General features: G+C 35.0%; 1 protein-coding gene across 1 annotated transcript in view; it reads right to left on the reverse strand.

Moving 5' to 3' along the window:
* LOC120626853 overlaps nt 1–26,984 on the reverse strand; it is a 140,015-nt gene that overhangs the window by 39,504 nt on the left and 73,527 nt on the right. Inside the window, exons 2-3 of the mRNA XM_039894628.1 lie at nt 12,357–12,568; nt 11,406–11,541 (exon numbers count right to left, since the gene is read on the reverse strand). Coding sequence (XP_039750562.1) covers nt 11,406–11,541; nt 12,357–12,568 — 348 coding nt within the window. The remainder of the gene's footprint in view (nt 1–11,405; nt 11,542–12,356; nt 12,569–26,984) is intronic.

The following is a 26,984-nucleotide window of genomic DNA, read 5'->3' on the forward strand; positions in this document are numbered from 1 at the left end:
CAATCCGTTCGTTTAAACCTGGCGAAGTTTGTTGTGGGCTCTTCTTAGACCAGGGCAAGTTTGGAACCCTCGTAGCTTTAGTTTTAAGTTAACGAATGCAGTTATCGGCATCACCTAACCTTAGTGTTAACATGTTTAATGAACGCATGTTTTATGAACGCTTCACAAGTACCAGTAATAAGGTCTACAAGAATAAAACATTTTTGACTTTGAACTTGCATTTGTTCTTCTGACAGAGTTCTTTTCCAAGTCGCGTGTACTTTTATCCCGACTAAAGATATAAATGCAAACCGTGTAGGTAGTCAATAAGATTTTGTTATTTATGGTATATCTTTGAGAGATATAATTGAGGAAAAAAATAATTGGAAATAAAGACGAATAAAATAATAAATCATCTCAACATCAACTAATTACGGGCCCACTACAGAGCACGTGTCGCACATAACTTAGAAGTTAGAGGTGCTTACTGGGATTCGAACTCGGCCCCCCGAAAGTTAAGTCGAGCTCCTACCTAATACGCTATCACCGGTACCTCGCTTCAATATAACCCTATGCAAACAAAAAAGAAAAAAAGGAGCACTGGTAAAAATGAGTGATAGTCTATACTCTATACATTACACGGTTAGCTGATACGAACACTAGGCGCCGCCATAGTGGTCTCGGCTGCTCTGACGAGCGCCTGTCACTTTATCACTACTCCATTGCCGACCGTCACGCGACATGCAACACACAGCCGAAAAAGTTTGAGACGATGTAATAAAAGTTTCATTTCAATAAATAATAATTATTAGCCTGTAATTATATAAAATAAGTAAGACACATAGATAATTAAAGATGTAATGTAAAAAGTATTACGAACAAGTGTGTTTGTTAAGAATATAAACAAAATAAAAACGTAGATGAGAATACACAAAACAGAACAACTACAATAACTGAGAAAAAAGGAAGGACACATATAAAAAAAAATGCAGGAGCTGGAACGTAAAATAACGATAAGATTGAACAAATGATGCATTGTGCAGAATTGTGCATTAGATCCCATGTTAATAATTACGTTTTAGTAGTAGAACTAGTAGTTGATATAAAAGAACATTCTCTGTTTTTTTTTTTATTTCCACGTTTGACCGCTTAGGCTATAGGTTATCTGTCAGTCCGTTAGGAGAAAGCTTTTTGTAATTATTAATTTAGTTCATTCATTCTTCCATTGTATATCGTTGACATCTGCAATGTAACGCCTGCTAGCCAAATCTTGTATCGAAAAATCTCTCAATTTTCCAACACAAAATCCGTATGATTACGAACGATACTGTTATCGGAGTCAAAGTGTCGTAAAAATGTCATTACTGCGCCGATAAAGACCAAAATCGCGTGTCCCGACGGTTAGTGCCTTTATCTGGCTGGAACTGTGCACTTATTCCCAAAGTTATTGGCTCCGTACGCAAAACAAAGCCATAAATACAACCCGTACGAAACTTTCAATACGAGAGTCGTTAGATCGTATATATTATGTACATTCGAGATGGCATTTCAATCTTTCATTGTTAATGTGCATTTGAAATAACACATAACATAGTTAATGTTTAATGTGATTATCTTCATTTAAGAAATGAAATGTAAAGTTATTTGTTCACATATATCAATAGCAGATAAGGCGAAAACCTGTTAAGTTTCAAACCCGTGTCGGAAGATCTCACCCATTTTTTACATAATATTTTTTTTTTTCAATTTAATAAAATAATACATTTACTTATTTATTTTTTTAACATTGGCAAAAAGTGAACAAGATTCTAAACTGAATTTTAATTTTAATATTTTTTAACAGAATACTTTGATTTTGATATTCGTTTGTATATGGGTCCCCTACCTGAATTTTTTTTTTGTTTATTGTATAAGTAAAGGTAAGTAAAAAAATGTATCTAAGTACGTCGTTTCCTCCATCGTTTTGTAAACTGTTTGCTTTTTTGTTGTAAACTATTAAACAGAGAGATTTTGAGTTTCATAGTTGCCTTTAAAGTTTGCCTTCTATCTTGAATTAAACAATTTTATATTACACTTGTCTCACTGTCCTAGTGATTATTATGTCCAATTTTTACGGCCGCTTGTTGACTTTACAATGAAAAATTGTTAAGATAAAAGATACAATTATTCATTGTTAAGTCAACACCTCCTGAGGATGTTCCGGTTTCGGAGCGAAACGTGCGTAAAGGGTACATTGCCGAAGATCTGTTCGGTGTGGGGTAAAGAAATTATAAATTAAACCATAGGTACAGATTCTCCTGCTTTTTGCGAAGTATAGCAAACTAAGCTTAATTTTCATAATATATCATGTTATATATTATGAAAATTATGTTTATTTATATGTTTCTGTTCGTTATAATTATTTTGTTTTCATAAAATTCTGAGTTTAATAACACTGGGTAGGGGAAAAAAGAGAACTTGTTTTATATGAAATTGTAAGAGGGTTTATTATGTGAACCTGGTATGAATAACAAGAAGAATAAGAAAACAAAATTAATAATTCGAAAACTCAAGTGGAATTAATAATTAAGAACGCCGAGCTTTATTCCAATTATTTCGGTTAAGTCAAAATGTTGGCTTTTACAGGCCCTTGTGAACTCTCAAAGCGCTACCAGCCCGGAATGTTGATTTTACCGCACCAGACTGGAAATTCACTATAGAATATAGCCAGCTGTTTTTATAAACGTGAAATATGAATGAATGAAATTTTTTAATACTTTTTTCGTGTAGTTCTGTTTATTTTGACTCTTGAATAGCAATCACTTCGCGGAATAAACGAAGCGGAAACAGGGTCCGGCTAGTTTTATAAATTTCATCACTAGTAGTCGGAATTCGAACGATAATATATATGGTATTTATATAATAATTAATATTAGAAGCAAAAATAAACTCGTTGTGCAGTTTACTAGGCTAAACAAAATTGCGAATTCATTCAAGGGCAATTGTATATTATTTTATTACAAATTACCAAAATCTTTGAGATGTCTCTCAATAAGTTCAAAGTTAATATAAAACGTAAGCTTACAGAAAAATCCTATTATAATATTAAGGATTACTTAAACGATAAAAAATCTTGGGTGTGAATTGCTCTTGCTTCATAGCTTAATATAAATAAACTCTGAGATGGTGATAACAAAAAAAAATACCCGGCTAAGTTTGTTGTGGGCTCTTTGGACCAGGGCGCGTTTGGAACCCTCGTAACTTGACGAACGAAGTTATCACCATCCCCTTACAATTATGTAAACATATATGTATGAACGCTTCATAAGTGCCTGTGATAGGCCTACATGAATAAAGAAATTTTTAAATGGGATTTATAAACGTTCATCACTATCATTAACGCATTACCGGTCGACCAAAGGACACTGGTCTCTCTCAGAATGAGAGAGGCCAGTCCTTGCTATAGTCCAGCTCGCTGACCCAGTAAACTTGGTAATCTTCACACATCTTTTAGGACACTATGGAGAACTCTCAGGCATGCAGGTATCCTCACGATGTTTTACTTCTCCGTTCAAGCAAGTGATATTTTGCCGGTGATATTTGCTTAAATTAAAAACGCACATCACTTCGAAAGGTTAGAGGTGCGTGCCGGGGCTTGAAATCGGTCCCCGCTAGGAAACCTGAAGCCTTAACCACTGCCTTGAGCACATACAAACAGATGACAGGTTCATACGCATAAAAGTTATGAAAATATAAGGGTCCTTTATTTTACTACGGACCCCTGAAAACCTTGACAGTATTTTATACATTGTAAAGTGCATGTAAAAATCATGGAACCGGCAGTATTTGAACCTGCGACTCTAGGCAATCACAGCCTGAGCGTTTTGACCACTAAGCTGCGGCTTTCTTAACTATTATTTTAGAAATTAGTATATTTTTTATTTATTTTTATTTATTTTTTTATTACACAAACTACTAAAGTTATTATTCTTCGCATCCTGAAACTCACATGAGTTTATTTGGACGCTGCACATTCCTCTAAAATCTCATAAGTTTAAATATATACAATATCATATATTAACCATTAAAAAGCAATACAGTATACAGCAGGTAGTACACTAATAAATCCAGTGTAGGTAATTCTGTACTGCAAGCCATCGCGTCGCTCAGTAGATACGAGCGACCGGTTTGGCGCTGCCCCGAATGCATACGTTATACAGGTGTTCCAATATTACTATGTTTAAAGGTTTTAAGTTACATTTATTTCATGGTAATATTTGTTTAGAATGCGTTTAACGTTACTCTCCGTCACTGAATTTCTCAACGTTAGGGGTAGTTCATTTATTAATCTAGGTAGCATATGCCTTTATATCCCTCTTATAGCGAGTGTAGCGCCATCTAGTAGAAAACAGAATACAATGGGACATATTGTTAGAAATATAGCAATCAACGTGCAAGATTAATTTGCAATAACGTTTAATCCGAAATTTATTTCGCGGCCTGAGCGCTATGATCACTAAGCTACGGGTCTACTAGCGCCAATGACGCGAAATTAGTATATGCCTTTTTACATCCGTCCTATAGCGACTTTAGCGCCATCTAGTATGAAACAGAAAACAATAGGACCGAATGTTAAAAATATAGCAATCTACGTGCAGGATTAATTTGCAATTACGTTCTGTCCGAAATGTATTGATGTTTTAAGCCGTACTGCATTTTAAAGCACACAGCTTTAATAATGTGTTCCATTTTAAAGAATGGCAGCAAATACAATTAATTATTAATGCAAATTTTAATATAATTGAGAGTACAATAATTACATATTGGAATTCGTAAACGCATATTTTTTATTTGGTATTTCTCAGCACGCAAATCATAATTATGTATTAACTAGCTGTACCCTGCGGTTTCACCCGCTAGTTAAGTTTCAGTGCTTAGTTTTAGTGTAGATAGTAAAGATGCTATGCCACTTTATAATAGACTAAGAAAGGTGCACAAAATACTTATCGGAGCTTATATTACCACGGCAGTAGAAGCATCAAAATATAATAGTCATGCGCGCTAGGCAATCAGAGTTGTCTTAAGACAGTAAATGGATGGGTGAGCAACTTCTTTATACCGTGTATATAGTGTTGCCCAAATTCAGTCTTGGTCTTGCAGTCTTGGTCTTGTTCTTGCGTTTTTGCAAGACCAAGACCAAGAACAAGATCGCGTATTTTTAGCAAGACCAAGACCAAGACTGACCGTGCAAGACTTGAGCAAGAACAAGACATAGCCTGCAAGACTCTTGCGTCTTGCAGCTAGGACTTAGCGCTATTTCACGGAGTAGTTAGGTGTAACAGTTCGGTGTATAGGTAGGTAGGTACGCTTAGGAATTCTATGAGACGCAAAAAACTATATCAAAGAATATGAAAAACTGGACCTATGCGCATTACGACTAATACCATAAACATAGCGAATAAAAAAATATCTATTAAAATCAAACTGAGTGCATGCATAGTTATGTTTTAACCATCGGCACTTTGATAATGCGGCATCAAAGGTTTTGTACTTACTTCTCAAAGAAATTTGCCGCTTTTCGGAAGTACATGGTTATGATACACGCGCCGGCGGCTTCTTTTGAAATCTAAAACAATCGTTGCCGCCGCGCCGAAATCATAACATTTGACACTATTCATGCAAAATAATTTCGAATTTTAAGAGTACCTACAGGTGTTCCAAAGAATAAATAAGTTTCAGAGTGCTTAGAATGAAAATGAATACATTATACTGATCACGCAAGTAGTATTATGATTAGGATAAAATGGTGAGGATAGGTAGTAGATGTCATAATAATTCATTCTAGTAAGTAATTATAATATTGATTACTTATATGGTTTTAAACTAATTACTTAGGTACTATTATTGTACATTTAGTCATTATATTTCTTAAGTTGTTACAAGAAAAAATAGCAAAAAAGTGTTCGAATATATCTCTGAGAGAGATGATGAGAGTAAGTATTTACTAGCTGTGCCCGCGACTTCGTCCACGAGGAATAGTAACTTTGGAGGTATAGTGACGTTCAGGATTTATTTATTTATTTTAAAACTTCTGTCATCAAACATACAAACGAACTCTTCAGCTTTATAATATTAGTATAGATGCACGCCAAAACATTCACTTATATGTAAAGAATAGTGATTGGCACTAATTCTTTACATATATTTTATTCACGGGTCGCGTCTGTACAAGTAGGTAATATTTAGTGTGTGTTTGTACGCCGCACGCGGCATCGTTCGATTTGCGGCGGCATCCTTTTCATAGAGCCGGCACGTGGCGATGCGGCGCGGTAAAAAGCAAGGAAACGTACTATAAATGAAGGAATTATTTTAATTCCAGTCATTTCCAATTGAGCTGTGCTTCGATTCTAACTTAATAATTGTTTTTACTAATTCTCGTTGTTTTCTAAAAACGTATCACGTGTACAATTTAATATGAGTGACGAAGATTCAAATTATTCTAGTCCGAGTAACGAGAGTTTGAGTCACAGATCTAAAAGACCCAAAAGCAAATTTGAGGAGTTTTTCGAAATAATTCATGCATCCCAAACTGCCTTGTGTAAATTGTGCCAACATAAAAAGATTGAAATAAAAATGAAAAACAGAAACACTTCAGGCTTAAGGAAACATCTAATGTCTTTCCACAAAAAGGAATCAGAAATATTTCTTCCTGTTAAACCAAAATTAAGTGGAGATATCACAAGCTTTTTAGTAACCGCTGGAAGAAGTGGACAGGTAAGAATATTTTTTTAACAGTTAAAAGAATTTTAACTCCGCGTAGCTATTCATGCGATACTTTCAAAAACGCCATTAACTTACGTAAGTATTTTTGAGTTAGTGGTGTTTTCATCTAGGGGTGCGACATATTAAGTATGTAATTATCGTCTTAAATATTTTTTATAAACACCCATATTTTCATTTAATCGGCCAGTAACAACTAAGTACTTTATTTTGGTAAATTACAGTACAGTGCAACCTTAATATAACAAATATCAATTTAACGATTTTCTCGATTTAACAACAACAAACCTCCTCCTCTTATACGCTCAAACCTAGTATGTTTTAAATAATAACACAAGATTTATTGTTTTGTTTCAGTCGGAAAACAGCAGTGACAACATCACGACAGCTACAGTTGATTGGGTGGTGAAAAAATATCTTCCCTTCTCATTTTTCGATGACGAAGCTACACAAGTATATTTTCGACGTATTTGCCCTAATATGGTGTTTCCTAAAAGGTCTACACTTAGAAGGAAAGTCAAAGAGCGATTTGAAGAGCTCCAATTGAATCTCAAGGAACGACTTCAACCATTATCATCTAAAATGTCGTTTACCATTGATGGGTGGACGTCAATTGCTGGTAGGAGTTACTACGGGGTTACTATTCATTATATAGACAACGAATGGAAGTGTCGATCTGTAGTTCTTGATTTTATACCATCACGCGGTCGACATACTGGGGAAGATATTGCAACGATTTTCCATGAATGTTTATTGGAATATGGCATAATTGATAAAATACAAGGTATCACGGTCGACAACGCAACTGCAAATACCAAATTTATGTATGAACTGGGCAAACAGCTGCCGCCACACTTTGATTCAGACAATCAACATTTCCGGTGCTTTGCTCACATTTTAAACCTTGGTGTACAAGATTTATTAAAGACCTTAGCATTACACTGTGAGTCTGACACTAACGCGCAAGATCAGCAGTACGAAGACTATGCAGACGAAACTGAGGATGAGGAAGATGAAGAATCTGCACCAAATATTGCTGACTCGCGTACATCTGTAACAAAGTTACGCAGTATTTCCAGTAAAATAAAAAGAAGTGAGATAGTGAAGAAGAAGTTTCAGTCTGCTTGTGAAGCAGCTGGCGTGCCATCAAATCTAAATGCCATTCTTGACTGTCCAACGAGATGGAATTCCACACATGATATGATTGGATTTGGTTTAAAAGTGAGAGCGGGCATTGACATATTGTGCAGTTCTGTCACCGAATTGAATGATTTTCAAATCACAGCTAATGAATGGCAGGTACTCGAAAAATTACATAAATTTCTAATAAACTTTAAACTTTTAAGTACAAAACTTGGTGGAGACAAATATGTTACGTTACCGCTAGTCATTGTATCATTTAATCTCTTGCTAGATAAAATTGAATCCATGGTAAAACAGTTAGATGAGAAACCTAATCGATCTGAAGGGGATGAAAGGCTCATTCTAGCTTTCCAAGCAGCTCGAGACAAAATGCTTAAACATTACAAGAAGAGCAACTGGATTTATTGTACTTCTTTAATTTTAGACCCAAGGCATAAGGCTCAGACTTTTGACCTGACAATGTGGGGGAAGCAACTTAAAACAGAAAGTCTGCGCAAGTTCAATGAACTTTATGAAGAATATAAAAGTCTACACTCACTGAACAAATCTCTGGAATTACCAGAAAAAGACAATAAAGTATGTGATGAAGATGAAGACGTAATAGACTTTGATAAACTCTATGAATGTCCCTCGACGTCATCTGGATCTTGTCTTCAAGGCTTAGTGATAGACGAGTTGGAGGAGTACCTGAGAAAACCAAGAACTGCCAGCTCGGAAGACATTTTAGATTGGTGGAGGACGCATGAGACAGAGTATCCGATTTTATCGAAAATGGCCCGTGATTTTCTCTCAATACCTGCAACTTCAGTACCTGCTGAGAGGTTATTTTCTAAAGCATCATTAGTAATTAGAAAACATAGAAATAGGTTAAGTGATGAGTCAGCCAGATGGTTACTTTGTATTAATTCTTGGTCAAAAGAATTGATATAAAGTATCATAACCTAATGATAAAGCTGTTGATTTGTGTTGTATTTTATTTTTTATTCAAATAAATGATAAATCGTAAAACTCTTTTATTAAATTTCTTATAAGTTGAGGGTTCAATCTCTTTCTAGACAGATAAGTATTGTTCTTTAAAATACAGTCAAGTTATTGTAATTAATTTGTTTTTTTACATGTTTTAGCAAATGTAAGCTTATAAATCATAAATGTTTATTAAGAAACAGTTACTTCCATGGAAAACGACATATAGGTCAGTTGATTTTTCGAATTTCTTATCAAATCTTCAGTTATTTATTAATCTGCTTGATCTTTACTATGGCTATGTTAATTCAAGCTCACAATGTTCCAATTCTAATACGTTTTTCTAAGATTTAAAGTAAACTTTAATAAATAGTAATAGACTAATAGGTAATTGCAAGACTTGCAAGACTCTTGCTGCAAGACCAAGACCAAGACCAAGACTCGGAGCGCAAGACCAAAACCAAGACCAAGACCAGGTGTATTGGCGCAAGACCAAGACCAAGACTGGCTAAGTCTCGTCTTGTTCTTGCATTTGGGCAACACTAAACACAGCGGGCAAGCCATTATTCACCTGGGATGTTTGCATACTCTATTACGCATTAAGTGAAGGATTTGCTTTCCGAACGCTGAGAGGTTTAGTCCTATATCTCTAACAATATTGACCAGATCTTCAGAAAATGTGAGCGTAATTATACTCTAATAAGAAAAAATATTAAAATCGGTTAAGGAATGGCGGAGTTATGTACCTAAATTGACAAAAACTTCTATCGTCTATCCCGAACAAACCACATTGTTTTTCGGGATGAATAATATATAAAATTTTAACCCGGAGTATCGGCTATAATTGTACCAAATTGCACTCAACTATCTTCAGTATATTTTGCACGATGCGCGCACAAACCAGCAGCTATGAGAGAGATGGCATGTGACCTACAGTGGGACATTAACATGCTGAGGGTGTTTGATTGTTACTTATTTTATTTCTTATATTATATTTTTTGTTTTTGTCATAAAACATTGAAATAATCTTGAGGAATTTAAATTAAGCATTTTCCTGTTGCTTTCATTATCGAGAGAGAGGCGTAAGATAAAATTCTTGATCCGGGAGAAAATTTCTTAATATCACGGGCAATCAGAAATTCTACGTAGGCAACCTCTAGTCTGCTCTCCTATAACTATGAAAGTATTCGTCCTAACAAACGGTTGAACGTTGGAATTTCGAGAGAAGAATGTTCATCCTTGAGGTGTCTAAGAAAGGATTTTTAACCCTTAAGGGGGCTAAAGCAAAAGAATGTATAAAGTACTGACATGTATTCAGTAATAAATTGGTGTATCGTCTTTCGGTCATAAAAAAGAAGTACGTGTAACACAGTTTTTCTCAAGAGCTCCACACACGGACTGTTAATGAGTGGATGAAAATTTGTAGAAAGTAATTGATTTTCCAACATCCATAAATTTGGTATTTTTACTCTCATTTCCTTATGGGTGTTTTTGGGTGTTTATCTGTATATTATAAGTATTTATATTATTCATAAAAATATTTCTTAGTTATCTTCGTCCCCCTAACACAAGCTACGCTTACTTTGGGACTAGATGGCGACGCGTGTATTATCGTAGTATATTTATTTATCTTCTGCCAAGAGATTAAACTAACGTGTCCTCATGCCAAAGCACGGCATCAGGGAATAGAAGAAGATTACCCTCATTTATTATTACACGTATTTTATAAGGATTTTACTTCCAATTACAGACAAAGACGTACCGCTAAGCGATTCAGTGTTCCGGTGCGGTGTCGCGTAGAAAACGATTAGGGGTATGACTCCATATTCCCTAACAGGTGAGCCCGTTAGAATTTAGACTGCCGCATTCCTTACCACCAGTTGAGATTTTCACCAGTTGCAATCAAGGGCTAACTCGGAGTAGAATAAAAAGATAAACCTAGGAGATACAAAACGAGCTGTGGAATTGTGGAATGCGCTTCCATTGAGCATACGACGATCCAAATCACTGGCGATATTTAAAAGAGCAGTTAAGGCCCATTATATTGTTAACGACTTTTAATAGTATGTATATATGTACTTACTCATTTATTGTATGTTAAAGTATTTAATTATGTAAGTGTTGTTATTATATATATTAGTTTATTTTTATATTTATTTATTTATTATATTATTTACTTTTTATCTATTTGTGCACACTAGTTTATGTATTGGCATGTAGTTATTTGCATGTATGTATTTTAATATTTGTACCACCAGCAGTCTATTCTCCTCTTCTTTTTTTTTCCTAATTCTAAGGTTGCCTGGCAGAGATCGCTATTAAGCGATAAGGCCGCCTTTTGTATTACTACTTCTTTCGATGTTTCTGTTTTTGTTATATTTTAAATGTTGTGGTATACAAATAAAGAGTTTAATAATAATAATAATAATAATAATACAATTTTGTTGTTTTCCCGGAAAGAAAAATGTCTCCTGTCCTCCTCGATAGATAGTACAACTACCATGGACTGAAGACATTATTCTTTTCGGGAAAAAACACTGCACGTAAATATGTTTACTCACCGACAACATCGAGTCTTGCTGTGGCCTTGTGATGTGGGAAAGTGTGAGCGTTTTGTATGACCTCGCAGCTGTAGTTGCCACTGAGGTTCGACGTGACTCGCGTTAACAGTACGTGAGTCTCGTTTGAGCTTAGTCTCTGCAACAAATGGGGGTAAATGAATATAGGAATGCTCCGTCGGATAAGTGGAGCATGTGAAAGATACCCTGGGTTTAATAAATATTTTTTAGGTCTTGAGTTTTTCCTTGGTACCAACACAGAGTTAGGAAATTGGCAGGGCTTTCGAGAACATATTTATTTACCGCGTACCGGCTATAGTCAAATATCATGCAATAGTAATTTTGAGATCCTATTAACCTGCGTTGGAGTAGAATGGTGGGTCAATGTTCTATTTTTCTCTTTTTCCTTTTTCTAGGGTACATGAGGTCTGTGCCCAGTAGTGGGACGCAGGACTTGAAGGTGATAATGAATATTGATGTAGGATATATTCATCAATTAAATCTACTAACAACGCTGCTAGTTTGTTCCAACTGCAAGTTTTTAAAGACGTTTTTTTCTTCCCCTAAAAGTAAGCCTTTCGCTGCAGAGTATAGTAGTATAGTGTATCTGGTAAGTGATGAAAAGTCTGAGACGTCACACTTTTAGAGAAAGAAAAGCGAAAATACTATTTTATTTTTTACCACAGAAGAAATATTAACTATATAATATCAACTTCGTAGAAAGATTGTGTTCAAATTCACATCATTCGGGCTATAATGGACTGTGTGAAAGGTGAAACGTGCCCTGTTTAGGTTTTATGGATTTATAATGATTATGTATAAATAAACAATAAAACATTACAAAAGTTAAAAGCTTTAGCTTTAGTTTAAAGCAAAAGTTTATTTATTCATTATTTATACCTATACTAGAACATAGACCCTAGCTGTCTATATAGAACTAAAAAGTTTACTTACATCAACTCTAATTTCATTTACAGGCCCTACGACCCTTGTCGTGGGCGTTTCCAACGGCGAATACCTGTAGAACTCCTGCGTGCCCCTGTACCACTTAACCGAATATATTTCACTAGGATGTATCTGGTAAAGGCACGCCATTGTTACATTTCTACCTCGCTGGACAACTCGAGGAACGATGTGGAGTTCCGTGGTATGAAGGCCGCCAGCCTCTGTGGACAAAGGAAATTCAACTTTAATGAAGAAATAAATGCACTGTTTAAACCCACAAAACCGCCCACCAAACATCGTGGTAGGATTAAACTTGAGGTGGTCTCAGATCCCTGGTTATACTCCGGCAGAAGCAATAACGGAATTTAATAGAATTAGAATGTAAACGATAAAAAAGCTTGGGTGTAAATTATTGTTGCTCTTCTAATAATTTAAAACGACATTGTGAGATGGTGATAAAAAAAAAAACACCCGGCTAAGTTTGTTGTGGGCTTCTTCTTAGACCAGGACGCGTTTGGAACCCTCGTAGCTTTAGTTTTAAGTTTACGAATGTGGTTATCGCCATCATCTCACTACCGTGTGGTTCTTATGTACGCATCAAAAGTGCCACCTGTGGGCCTACTTGAATAAAGATATTTTTGACTTTGACTTTGACTTTAATATCTATGATTTTTCTCTAGTCGGATCTGGAGTGTGACGAAGCCTATGGCTAGTTGCCTATCGATAAAGAAGTGCCGCAAGGTGAATTTGCGTTCCGGTACGATGCCGTGTAGGAACCGATTAGGTTTATGATTTAATATAACTACCTTACCTCCTTACAGCTGAGCCCAACTACTTTAGTCTAAATTATAGTTAATTAAAAAATTTGACATCACAGGGTCCTTTTTCTCTATTGCATTCTAATTCTAACACCATATTATTAACCACAATTGATGACAATAAAAATTGTACGGGAGCTATGGTGATGTGCTCAACCGAACCAATAGGAAGATCTTCCTCCGAACGGATGATCGTTCAAAATTCAAAATTTAAAATTCATTTATTTCAAGTAGGCCTAATACAAGCACTTTTGAAACGTCAAGTCTTTTTTTCTATCTTGTGAGAGATGTAAGCGGAGCCGGATGCTTCCAAGCAACCTTGTGCTTAGACAACAAGGTCCGACCATTCATCTTTGGAAGTAGCACATTGCCAGTGCGATGCAGGATCTTTGTGGCTACATCTAGTTTTACAATGTGGAGACCGCGACATAATTTACGCTGCTAAATTTTCACCATAAAAAATACCTTTTTTGTTAAAATTAATTAGATAGGTATTAGATTTCCTGTTATAATTTCCCATCTTGCAACCCCGTTTACAGAGGTGTTATTTAAGGAGCTTAATTATTTACTTCGTGAATCAGAGACTATAGAGTATTCCCTCACGTGCTTATCTTCGATATTGTATGTGCGTTTAGAATAAACACATTAACATTACCATGTTTCGAATTCGACATTAATCAATTTATGATTATATCAAAATTTATAAACTCAATAAACTGTAATATTACAAGTAAATGCCCGTAACTTCATCTGCGAAAATTTCTTATATCAAGTGTGATTACTAATTATTTCCGCAGTTTCTTTACTTTAGATAACAAGTTCCAGGCATATGTAGAAATATCAATTTTGGTGGATATAACTTTTATAACATATCTATTAAAAAAAAGAACTTCATAAAAACTTTAATTTCCTATTTCACACATTTTGGGGGTAGAATTTTCAAAAACTGTGTACCAAGGGTTAAAAAATTATATTGTCACAAGTATCGTGGATATAACTTGAAAAAAGGCAGATATTTATAAAATCTTTCTATCCCTATTTCTATTCCGAATTTAATCTTTCTATTCCGAATTCATTTTTGGCAAAGAGTTAACTGAAATAACGCAGAGTAACAAAGGCTACTTTTTATTTCCAGAATATAACGATTCCCGCTATTATTAGCGGGAATCGTGCGGTTATAATAATGCGGGCTGCTTGTAGGTATTAATTTAAACTCGTTCGTACTTCACTTATCATTTGAGTTTGGTTTAGCTACAAAATTAGAAATTTTCTGAACGCTAAAGATAAACCTTTACGTAGTTTATTTTCCAACAATCAAGTATGTGCTCGTAAGTTCGTTCGAAATTGTTTTGCACTTTAGATACGAGAATTGACTGGACGATTAAAAAGACCAACTTCGAGGATTAGTTGGCGTGCCTTTTACTGGAAGAATGTATATCGCATTCCGTAAGAAGCTTGTTCCTTCGAGTAGATAAACAAACAGACTGTCCGAATGTCAAACTTTAGTATTTGGAATTCTGCCAGTGTTGCTATTTTCGAAGTTGTTGACTTACCTAACCACCCCTCGTAAGGGAAGGTAGATTTTTTGTAAAAATAAAACCCACTCCACTCGTAACATTTCTAATCTTTCGATAACTTACAGAGTTCGTAACGTCTCCTAGTGCGTCCTAAGCTCGTAATGTTGTAGAGCTTAGTATATCGAATAGTTAGTATCTTGAACCCTTTGAACTACAAAGGATTCAAGATACTAACTATTCGATATAATTGGTTTCTTGGTCTAATCCTTATCTATATTATATTCAAATTAAAAATTCATTTATCTTGAGTAAGCCCAATTTATAAGTACTTTTTAAACGTCAAGTCAGTCTGTTTGTAGTGACTCTACCACCGGTTTGGAAGGCAGATTGCACTGAGAAGAGCCGGCAAGAAACTCAGCATATTGCTCTTATAAATGCTATAGTGTGTTAATCTGTTTGTCTATCCTTTACGCCTTAAGTTTGCAGCCAGTTACGTAACCAGTTGGCAGATATTTGGTATGGAGTTAGGTTAAGATTAAAGTAGGCTACTTTCCACCCTGGAAAACAAACAGTTCCCACAGGAATTGTAAAAAAAAACCATGATAAACGCGGACGAAGGACGTGGGAAACATCTTGTTGGTAATATGATTTTGGTTCGATTTCCGGATCGTGACAAAAATAGTTTTGTACCGAGGTTTTCCGTTAAACTTATCTTGCTGAGCACATTATGCATTCGGTTCCGATACTGTGATTACAATAAATCCAGTGCTCTTATAATATTATAGAAAGAGGACTAAAGACGATAAAAAAAACAATTTCAAATATGTGAAACTTAAACAAAAATCGAAACAAGTACAAATAGCGGAGACTAAAAACGGAAATAAAATAAAACAACTTTAAAATAATCCGTTCCAAAAATATTGTCTTTGTTTTCTTAGATAGTTCATTTATTTGAAGAATCGACGTCCCCAGAAGGTTCCCTCAAGAAGATTAAGAGACAGACAGCTCAAATGTCGAACTCGTGCTGGCACGGCGCCAGTGCCGTTTTAAAACTTGATGAGATCTCTATATTCACGCTTTGTACAGCAAAATAACTAATGGTACAGAATAAAAGCTTATAAAAGGGTGTACGAAACGAAAATGCCTTAATTTGCTCTTTTCCTGTACAATTACATTGCCATTATATTCATTGGGGGCAAATGAAACAAATTTTTACATAATTTGGCATTTCATTTCTCGTGATACTGAAGCGAATTACATTTTTATATTATTGCTTTTTATTGTTTGTAGACGGCAACAAAAATTGTTATTAAAAACATTATAAAGAGATTTCAATAGTCAGTTTCATCACCAGACTATTAAAATTCCACTTTTGGGCACAGGCCGTGGGCTCAAAATTCAAAATTCATTTATTTCAAGTAGGCCCGATATAAGCACTTTTGAAACGTCAAGTCTGTCCGTTTATAGTGACTCTACCACCGGTTCGGAAGGCAGATTCTATCGAGAAGAAGACGGCAAGAAACTCAGCAGTTGCTCTTATCCAACATCAACAATTTACATTTTACATTTTAACATTCATTTTTTGAATTGAGCCGGATGATTCCAAGCAACCTTGTCATTAAGAAATTCATCAATTTTATAGTAACCTCGCTGTAATAAATGTGTTTTAACAGATTCCTTAAACTTATGCTTTGGCAGGTCCAAAATCACCTTAGGAATCATATTATAAAAGTTCGATTCCCACAACTGGAAAATGTTTTTGTGATGAACATGACTATTTTTCAGTGTCTGGGTATTTATATGTATATAAGTATGTATATATATTATTGATTAAAAATATTCATCGGTCAACTTATTACCCATAACACAAGCTACGCTTACTTTGGGGCTAGATGGCGACGTGTGTATTGTCGTAGTATATAATTAAAAAAAAGGCATCGTCTTTTGCAATCATAGACGAGAGGGTATTAGAGAATAGACTCACCACGCTACTCGAATGCGTAATGGTGGGCTGTAACATGTTAGTTTATATAACCGGTACCGCAAACATGCTTTCTGAGTGTCCACTGACAATTTTCTTACTTAGTTAGGGTACTGGGGCATTTATAACAGAAAAATCCATTGCTTAATAATTTGTGTCCGGGAATTACCCAGATTATCTCATTATTTGGTTGGCGTTATTAAATACACCACAATTTGATATTTAAGATGTTACTTTGAGAAGGTGATTCGATTAATAATTATCTAAATACCTTCAGTTTAAAACATTGTTTGTTAACTGTCAAAAGAGGTGATAAAGTAAATTATGAACCGAATATCTCGCTGGTTTATGTTAACCGTTTACATTATATCTGTTTATTTTTACATTAAATCTGTTTACTTTTAGATAGTTTATCATCATCATCATCATCATCATCATATTAACCCATTACAGTTTCCTCCCACAATGAGAAGGGTTTTAAGGCCGTAGTCCACCACGCTAGCCCAGTGCGGATTGGTGGACTTCACACACCTTTGAGAACATTATGGAGAACCTTAGGCATGCAGGTTTCCTGGCGATGTTTTCTTTCAACGTTGAAGCAAGTGATATTTTAATTGCTTAAAACGCACATAACTTAGAAAAGTTAGAGATGCGTGCTGGGATTCGAATTCGGCCCCCCAAAAGTGAAATCGAAGCCTTACCCACTGGGCTACTAATATATATCTTTATAATATCTGTCTGTAATATATCTTTCTTACCTATAATATATATCTTTATGTAGGTTAAAAGGACGTGGTGTATGTAGTATCTTTGTTTTTTAACGATAGCTTACCCACAGAGTATACAAACACTACGACAGACCAGGACGACCTCCCTGGCGCAATGGTAAGTGCTGTAAAATTTAAGTAGGTGGTCCCAGGTTCTATTCCTGGCAGAGGCAACCTAGGAACTTATTATTTCTGAGTTTTATCTGATCTGGTCTAGTGGGAGGCTTTGGTCGTGGCTAACTACCACCCTACCGACAAAGACGTGCCGCTAAGCGATTAAGTGTTCCGGTGCGAAGTCGCGTAAAAACCGGTTAGGGGTATCACTACCATTCTCCCTAACAGGTTAGCCTACTATCAACTTACACTGCAACATCACTTACCACCAGGTAAGATTGCAGTTAATGGCTACTTTGTAAGGAATAAAAAAAACTAGTTTTCTGCAATATAGGCTATTTTTCTTTGACCCAGCTACATAGTTCTTGGTTACAACGGGACACGTGTCCCATTGCAATATTATCATGGTATGGTACATCATCATGTACCCGTTGACCTATTTATAAGAAATGTTGATTAACTACGAAAAGTTAAAGTGAAATGTATAGGCTAAATTATTATATTTATAAAAAAAAAAAACCAGCCTCGTGTACGCCACAAAGCACTGCTGCACTTAAAAGATATTCAGAGATGTAGGTACTCTTATTAAAAGCAACGCAAACTCGGAACAAGTTTCTCAGTAAATAGTACCGGTAAAGCAATTTAAATATTTTAGCTGATTACTGTTTCTCGGTAGACGCAACTTCTGTGAACGGTAACAGTCTTTACCATTAACAAATTGGCGCTACCTGAATCCTAATTCTCACTTTAATTATCGGAATAATTATTTAGTTAATCTTATGCTATTTACGCTTATTAACTATATTATATTACTATTAATTATGTGAAGTTTGTAAAGATGTTGTTACTAAAACCTCATTCCTACCAATATTATAGATACATATTAATTTAAGTTTGTTTGTTACGCTTTTACGCGAGAACTACTAAACCGATCATCATGAAACTTTGTAAACATACTGTTTATCCCAAAATTAAGCTTAGTCTAATTTGGAAATGGGATGAAAGTGTTTGACGATTTTACACACTCACTCCGTCAAATAATACTCGAAATACCAATTGAAATTATTATTTTTATTCGAGAGGTTATAATATCTGTTTACTGTGGCCCAAATTTCGTTTATATCTGATGAATGTGATTGGAAATAAAGGACAGAACTCCTCTGCGGACAGCAGCAAACCTCTCATTTAAGGCTTAGCGATAGAATACCTAAAATATAACAATAAAAAATGTTAGAAATGTTGTTGGTTAACCTATAGCATATAAATAAATTACAATGCGATTTCGATTCTTCCTTTAACGATTACTACTCTTTGTAAGTGATATGAGAAGCTTAGACTGATAACACAGTTCTTTTTAGATATTGTTTATGTGAATTGAAAAATTTCCTTTTTTTTTACATAACTTAAAAGTTTCTGTAGAACTGCACCTAAATAGTCTCTCAGAAAACAAAAACAAATTACAATATTATTAATAATGCAAACGTTTGTATTTTTTATATTTTTTTGTATTTTTTATTTGATTGATGGATGGGTGGTTGTTTGCTACTCTTTCACGCAAAAACTACGACAACAATTAAACTGAATTTTGGAATGGAGATAGAGTATTCCCTGGATTAACACATTTTGGTTTTTCATGAATCCCGAAAGAACCGTACGTTTTCCTGGAATACGCAAAAAACTGTGGGCAACAGCTGGCAACTATAGCTAAATATACTACGACAATACACACGGTCTTTTATTTTCATTAGGGTTGTTATGAGTAAACTTAGAATATTTTGAATTAGTTTGTATGGAATAAATATGCTTCCTTATGAAATAGGTACAATTGTGCCTTCAACAGTATTTCGGTTACACGTTGTATACGATACTGACTTTAACTGCAAAAACAGTGGTGATTTCCAATGTTTGTTACTAATACAATCATGTTTTAATGTCTTAGCGAATTAAAACCAACTAGTCACGTTCTAGATTCATTCATAAAATCCTTTCATCCAGGGAAACCAAGGGATTCTTGCGGACCTAAACAGTACGGAAGAGGGTGAAGTAGAAGCGGAAGATAGTTTGTTTTATAAAGATCTTGGTCAAACACATTTTGCCATGCATCGGGTTTCGCTCGCGTTAAATCGGGTCAAGTTGTATCTCGGCCTTTAGTGGACCGATTGTGATCAAAGCTGGAGCAGTATGTAAATCTGACTATAGACTGCTAGGCTGCGGAATATTTGTGTCAATCGGTCAAATGGTTCTTGAGGGAATGCACGCTTAGATAAACACACATACTTACCAATATTCAACTTATTCATATTTTATCATAAGCGGTGATAGCCTCGTTTTTAGGGTTTTTGTCTCCATTTCGAGGTGACCGATTCCGAGCACACACCTCTAGCTTTACAGTATTATATGCATTATGTATCCTTACGGTAGCCTCACAATATATAATATATTTATAACAATATACTATTTGTAAGACAACATGTTAGTCTTTATAAACAAAAAGTGGATATAATCAGTCGACTTACAAGAAATGGTCATAAATTAGTGACATCAGCATATTGTCTGCAAAAGGTGCAGAAGTCATTTGTGGGATTAAGTATACGCTTTTATAATGATTGCTAAGGTAATTTTGGACCTACCAATGCATAAGTTTGAAGAATGTGTTAAAACACATTTATTACAGCGAGGTTATTATACAATTGATGAATTTCTTAATGACAAGGTTGCTTGGAAGCATGAGGCTCCGCTTTCATCTCTCACATGAGAGAAAAATGAATTTTAAAAAGTAAAACGTAAATTGTTGATATTGGAAAAGAGCAATTGCTGAGTTTCTTTCCGGCTTCTTCTCGGTAGAAACTGTCTTCCGAACCGGTGGCCTACTTGAAATAAATTAATTTTTAATTCATGTAATTAAATATTACTTGCGAGTGAGTACCGTGAAGGACGATGATGGAAACTATAGTGTTGAAATCTACATGCCTGAGAGTTCTTTATAATTCTCCCAAAGGCTTGTAAACTTGTAGACTTGCCACGGTGGCCCAAACCCTTCTTGCCCCCCCCCCCCCCCGGGTCACATGCCACCTTTTTAATGACATCATCAGCATCATCATATAAGCCCACTACGGGGCACGGGTCTTAAACCACAATGAGAACGGGTTAAGGCCGTAGTACACCACGCCAGCCCAGTGCGTATTGGTGGACTCCACACACCTTTGAGAACATTATTTAGAACTCTCAGTTATGCAGGTTGAAGTGATACTATTTAAATTGCCTCATTTAGCAATTAAAATATCAATAGCTTGCTATAAACACAACCCCAACAATGCTAATGTCCCAACTCAAGGCTGATGCTATCAGCTTCTTAAAAGAAAACCTCCATGAACTCTCCAACAATTTTTGTTCTGACTTCAAAGAAGAATCGAACCCAATACCTCGTTACGTCAAAAAATATTTCAACTACTAAAACAATTATTAAAAGCTATTATTCAATTATTTAATATTTATTAGCATTTAATAAAATATAATTAAGCTTTTAATCAAATTGTTTTACATGCAAATGTTGAAATAATTAAAACTAATTAAATTCATCGTATTTATTAAAATATTAATTTGAATGTTGTCTAAACTTATCAATTCAACCATATCCATGGAAAAATCATAAACTAGGTTTTGCCTGCGGCTTCATTTATGCTTATGTAGATTTTGTTAACCAATTCGGGTAACCTGTCTGTATGTTATTTGTACTCCTGACAGCTCGTGCACTGAATTGTTAAGCCGACATGAATTCCTAATAAACAGACCTATATTCATATTATTGAAGTAATACTTCTTTTGGCACAAGTACACACAAGTTTTTATTTATATTAGTTATGAATCGAAAATAACTCAGTTTATCTATTTCTACGCCTTAACCACTGAAAATATTTCGATTAAATATAGAAAAAAACATAGATTGAAACAGAGTATAACTTCCAAAATACTAACTGTTCCCGCGAGATTAAAAAAAGTAAGATTCTACAGATACAGAGCTGCACGTTTCATCAAATATCAGTAAATTACAATTTCGCTTTGAAAAATATTTTTATGTTAGATAAATAAAGTAAGTTCCTATGATGTTTTTACTTTGACTTTTAAGATTGAGTTCTAAACTTATTGTAAACTAAAAATTGACAAAAAATAATAAATTAAATAGTTCAAACAAACTAAAAAACACGCTTGGTATAAAAAACTAAACTAATTTATTTTAATTTATTCATAATAGCAATTTTTTTTAGTTTTTCTTGATGTATTATTTTTATTAGAGCAAAATTAATTGGTAACACATCCACCATTAAAGAGATAAAATATAGAAAAAATATTTTTTTTTTATTCAGTGTGCCCGTCTCTCGAAATGCAAGTTCTAATTATTATTTAAAACAGGCCATTAAAAAGTAACAGCTAATGCCCTCTACCATCTAGTAGCTTAAGGTTTTCTGTGAAATTTGTTAGGTACGCGAACGCCATAGATTTTTTACATTTGGGTCTAGATGGCGCTGTAGTAATTAGTAAAAAATCTTATTTTTTATAGTGAAAATTGGAATAATCTTTTCAGATTAGTGTATTGTCATCGGTCCTCGATATGTCTACAAAGTTTGAAAGAAATCTGACCGTTTAAAGTGGGTCAAAATCGCGCCCAAAGAAGTCGGTTACAAACATACATACAAGTGAAGCTAATATAAAGCGTGTAAGAACCGACTTTGTTACATCACTAAAAAGCAAGAAATAAATATTTTCTATAACATATATGTATATATGCAAATAAATATGTTTATTTATATGCACCACCTATCTCTCTTCTTGAGCTGTGTTTAACTCCTTTGGTTGCCTGGAGAGATCGCTATGGAGCGATAAGGTCGCCAAATTGTATACTTTTTGTTAAATTTTTATTTATAATTTTTCTATATGTTACATTAACATATAGAAAAATTATAAACAAATATATGCTATGTATTTGTTTACAAATATATACATATATGCTATAGGTGCACAATAAAAGTGTATTCATTCATTCATTTTTAAGTCTATGCCAAGTCAAATGTAGAAAGTTACTGTCATCACCATTACACACCGTATTCCTTTTTATATTGAAGCAAGGAAAGTACCAGTAGTTTACTAAATTTTACTTGGCACAGAGTTAAAAATGTTGTAACAAACATTTGCTTTTTGCTTATAAGTTGTCTTACAAAGTCTTAAAGCTTAAAACCAAATTTTATGTTACCATTAATTCTAAACATTGTTCTTAAGTAGTTTGTAATGTTTTTTTATCTAATACTGGGGACCCAATAGGGTACTGAATAATATTATGATCTACCCAAGTCATTTGGCTAATTAACTGTTTAATTTTAACCTAAACTTCTAAAATCTTATTATATACTAACGCATCTATTGCCCGTTTTCACTTACGACAAACAAGGCAATGCCTAAGTAAGTAAAGGCATACAGTTACCTTATACCAATTGATTTTCAGTAGGCAACCCGTATAACCTAACTGGTCTATGATTCTTGCCACATAATATGGTATTTTGTGTTTGTATTATAATATGTTTAGTTTTCGTATGAATTTAAGATTATTAAAAAACTGATTTTTTATTTGTTTTCATATGTCTTGTGACAGGTTACGATTTTCCTAAAGATAAGGGCCCAAGTCGAATCCTTTTCGTATATTTAAAAGGCTCCTACCGTCATTAGACATCATTTAAGAGTTGGTGAAACTTTTTTTTATATACCCGCAACCAAATCATCCAATTTAAGCTTTTTAGAAAACGGGCATTATTATTTTTGATAATTAGTGTCACTTTGTTCGTGTGTTCTTTACCGTAGCACTTAAACTACACTATACCTTTTACTATTAACTTATAACTAACTAGCGTTCCCTCGCGACTTCATCCGCGTATAGACATAATCTGTCGTGGATTTTTTTAGAACTTTCAAAGATCCTCAACTTTGTCATACATGATTTTATCAAAACATTAACATTTTATGTATGTTGCAGCCTGGACATAGACTAGAATACTTTTATCCCGAGGAATTAAAAATAAATATCCATACAAATATGGCATTTCTAACTTGTACTTTTTATCTCGGCAATCGTAACGATTCTGTGTGATTAAAAAAAAACCACACATCTAGTAACCATTATTTTAGCAATAAAACTATACGTAGGGTGCAAAGCATATACATATCATATGTGTTATATAGCGTTCTAACCGCGCTACGTACGTCGTCTCTCTGTAGTCAAAGCGATAGCATTTGATCACACGCCCGTGTAGTACTGCGCATACCTGTATTTAATTTGAAGCAGACGAAACGTACGTGGCTCTAAGTTTAGAGCCTCACTCTCGTAATGTATTTGAATTTCGAATGTAACTTTAATACTTTGCCTCGTTGGTCTAATGATTAGCATTTTTGAGTGCAGATTGGAGGTCCTTCTACGAGGTCCTTCTACTAGGTTCTTTTGCGAGACAATCAAAGAAAAAATATTCCTATTGCATAGAAGCAGGTGTTATTTTGCGGAAAATCATCCATAATCAATTATATTCATTGTAAAGTCAACATCTCCTGAGGATGCTCCGGTTTCGGAGCGGAACGTGCGTTGAGGGTACATTACAGAAGATCTGTTTGGTGTGGAGTATAAGGATTAAAGAAATTATAAATACCATCATACAGACACCATCTCCTGCTTTTCAAGGAGTATAGCAAATAAAGCTTCATTTTCATATTAACATTTTCCTTACTTTTTAATTGTATTAGTTGTGCAATAACATATAGCCTGTTTTATTTATTGAAACACAAAAATGTTTGTTTTTAATGGTTTCCTGATGCGTATAAAATATTCAACGAATGTCAATATTCAAAACATAGCAAACTATTTTCTATACTCACTCAAAAGCGTTCACCTGTATTTCGTATATTATGCTTTATGCACATAGCGCAGTGATAGCCTAGTGGTTTATACAATTTCTTTCAGAAGGACCGAATTCGATCCCCGGCACTAACTTTTCGGAGTTGAGTGTGTTTTAAGCAATCGACATAATCAGAAAACCTGCAAGAGAGTTCTCTATTAAGAATTCCATAGCGTTTTAAATCTGCTTAGCGTGTTAAAAGATGACTATGAGATATAGCACAATAAGACGTATGTCTTCAGGTTTTTGCCATATGTTTAAAAAGAAGAAGACAATAGTGGTCACATTTGTTTCTTTCGTAATAAATTGCGTACCAAATGACCAGAGGGTAAGCAAAGGGTATGCAGATGATGATAGAAACTATCCAGTATGAGTTCTAAAAACTCGAGGGTAGGCTTTTTATAACTCGTACTGGATATTTTCTTCATTTTGTATCATCTGCATACTCTGTGCATACCCTCTATGCACGCCACTGCAGATGGTCAACCTGACGGGTAAACCATAGCCTAAAAACACAGCAAAACTTCGAAGAACATACCATATACACCTCAAACAAATTGCCGCACTGTGTCCATCGACCTGACACGTAGGTATCGAGCCTTCGGAGCCGAGGTCACGATAGCAACCAGCTAGATCCGCGCACTTAATTGTCCCAGGCGAAGCGGTCTGAGTGGGGGAATTGACCGTCCACTCTTCCAGAAAAATAAATTTGGGAAAGTGTGTGTTTTTCCTGGGACGTGCCCAAAGGGCGTCGTACACGGGAGGCACCGGTGCGTTCTTAGGAGATCCCGGAGCCTCCCTTCATGTGCTGAGGCCGGCCACCGAGGGGGTTTTAGTGGGTAGAAATCCCACATAACCCAATTATTAACAATTCGGGTATCTCGTAATCAGGAGATTTCCCCGTAATCAGAAAAAAATTGGTTGTCTGTAAAGTCGGCTTACTGACGATAGTTGAACGTGACAACGTCGTAAGAAAATACTGATGGAATGGTTGCATTTTGCAAAAGAAAATTTTAATTTTATTTGTTTGAAGCTCGCTTGAATGGAACGCCTCAGAGCGAGGTAACGCCGCATACGTCATGTTTTTTCGTGCGTGCAGCCGGCTCAATCGAATTATAAGACGTTGTCACGTCAAAAAAGGTATCGAGCCTTATGTGCCTTTAATTACATCGGCTATCGCTGCTTTCAGATGGGAAAATAGCGTTGCCTGTCGGCGGCAGAAATAAGCACGTTGATAGTACTTCCCTAGAAGAAATCCCCTAGAATGTTTTTATTGTTTTCCTGCCACAATCCTGGATTCGCTTCTTACAACAACAATCACGTATCTTGCAAGACATTGGATTATAAATGGAATAAAATTAATTACGGAAAAAGGAGCCTCTACACTTCGTTGTCTTAATCAACAGAGCTTGCCAATTAGATTCATCAAGTGCCATCTTGCTTATAATGCTTTCAGCTTCGGAGAAATTAAGGGGCTTTTTTTGATTTCTTAAAATAAGAACTGTAACTTTCTTTTTAAATAATTCCAGTATAGGTCCATCGATGCAGTTTTTTGTTTGCACACCGATGTTTCCAAGGTTATTAGTCTATTTAATAGAAGTTATATTTTTTTACGGATACCTATCCCTACTAATATTATAAATGTCAATGTAAGTTGGTTTGTTACGCTCACGCAAAAACGACCTAACCGATCCTCGTGAAACTTTGTACACATATTCTTGGAAGTGTTAGAAGTAATATAGGATACTTTTTATCACGATATTAAGCTCGGTTCCTTTGGGAGAAGGGATGAAAGTGCTTGACGACAAATTATAATCGATTTAAATAATTATTTTTGTACTATAGAGGTTATAACATATCTTTAATTTTGGCCAAAATTTGTGATATCTGATGAATGTGGTTGGAGATGGAGGACAGAACTCCTCAGCGGACAACAGAAAACCCCTCATTTAAGGCTTAGCGATAACTGAATACTTTATTTTTAGAACTACAACTAAATTGAATGCCACATCTAAAAACAAAATCAAACGCAGACGAAGTCGCGGCAACAGCTAGTATGTATATATATGCACCACCCACCTATTTTCTGTATTTGTTTTCTTCGCTATTAGTTGTCTGGAAGAAATCGCTAGGAAGCGATATTAGAGAAAGCGATGAGGCCGCCAAATTATATACCTTGTTTTGTCATACTTTTTTTGTTTTTTTATGTACTTTTTGTCGTGTGCAATAAAAGTATATTCATTCATTCATTCATTCTATTAGCATTCAACTGCTAGCACAGGCCTCCTCTCTCATAGTACTGAAAAGTTTTAGAGCAGAACCACTACGATGCTCAATAGCGGGTTGGCAGACTTATTATTATCACACTAGCTTTTGCCCGCGTTCTTCATCGGTGTTTTGTTTCCCGCGGATAAAAATAGCCTACGGTACTCTCCGTCCTTTCAACTAACTATATGATAGAAACCAAGTTGATTGGTTGTTGAGTGTAGTTGCTTTCGCATTTATACT

Source organism: Pararge aegeria, chromosome 10 (assembly GCF_905163445.1).
Source record: "Pararge aegeria chromosome 10, ilParAegt1.1, whole genome shotgun sequence".
Classification (NCBI taxonomy): domain Eukaryota; kingdom Metazoa; phylum Arthropoda; class Insecta; order Lepidoptera; family Nymphalidae; genus Pararge; species Pararge aegeria.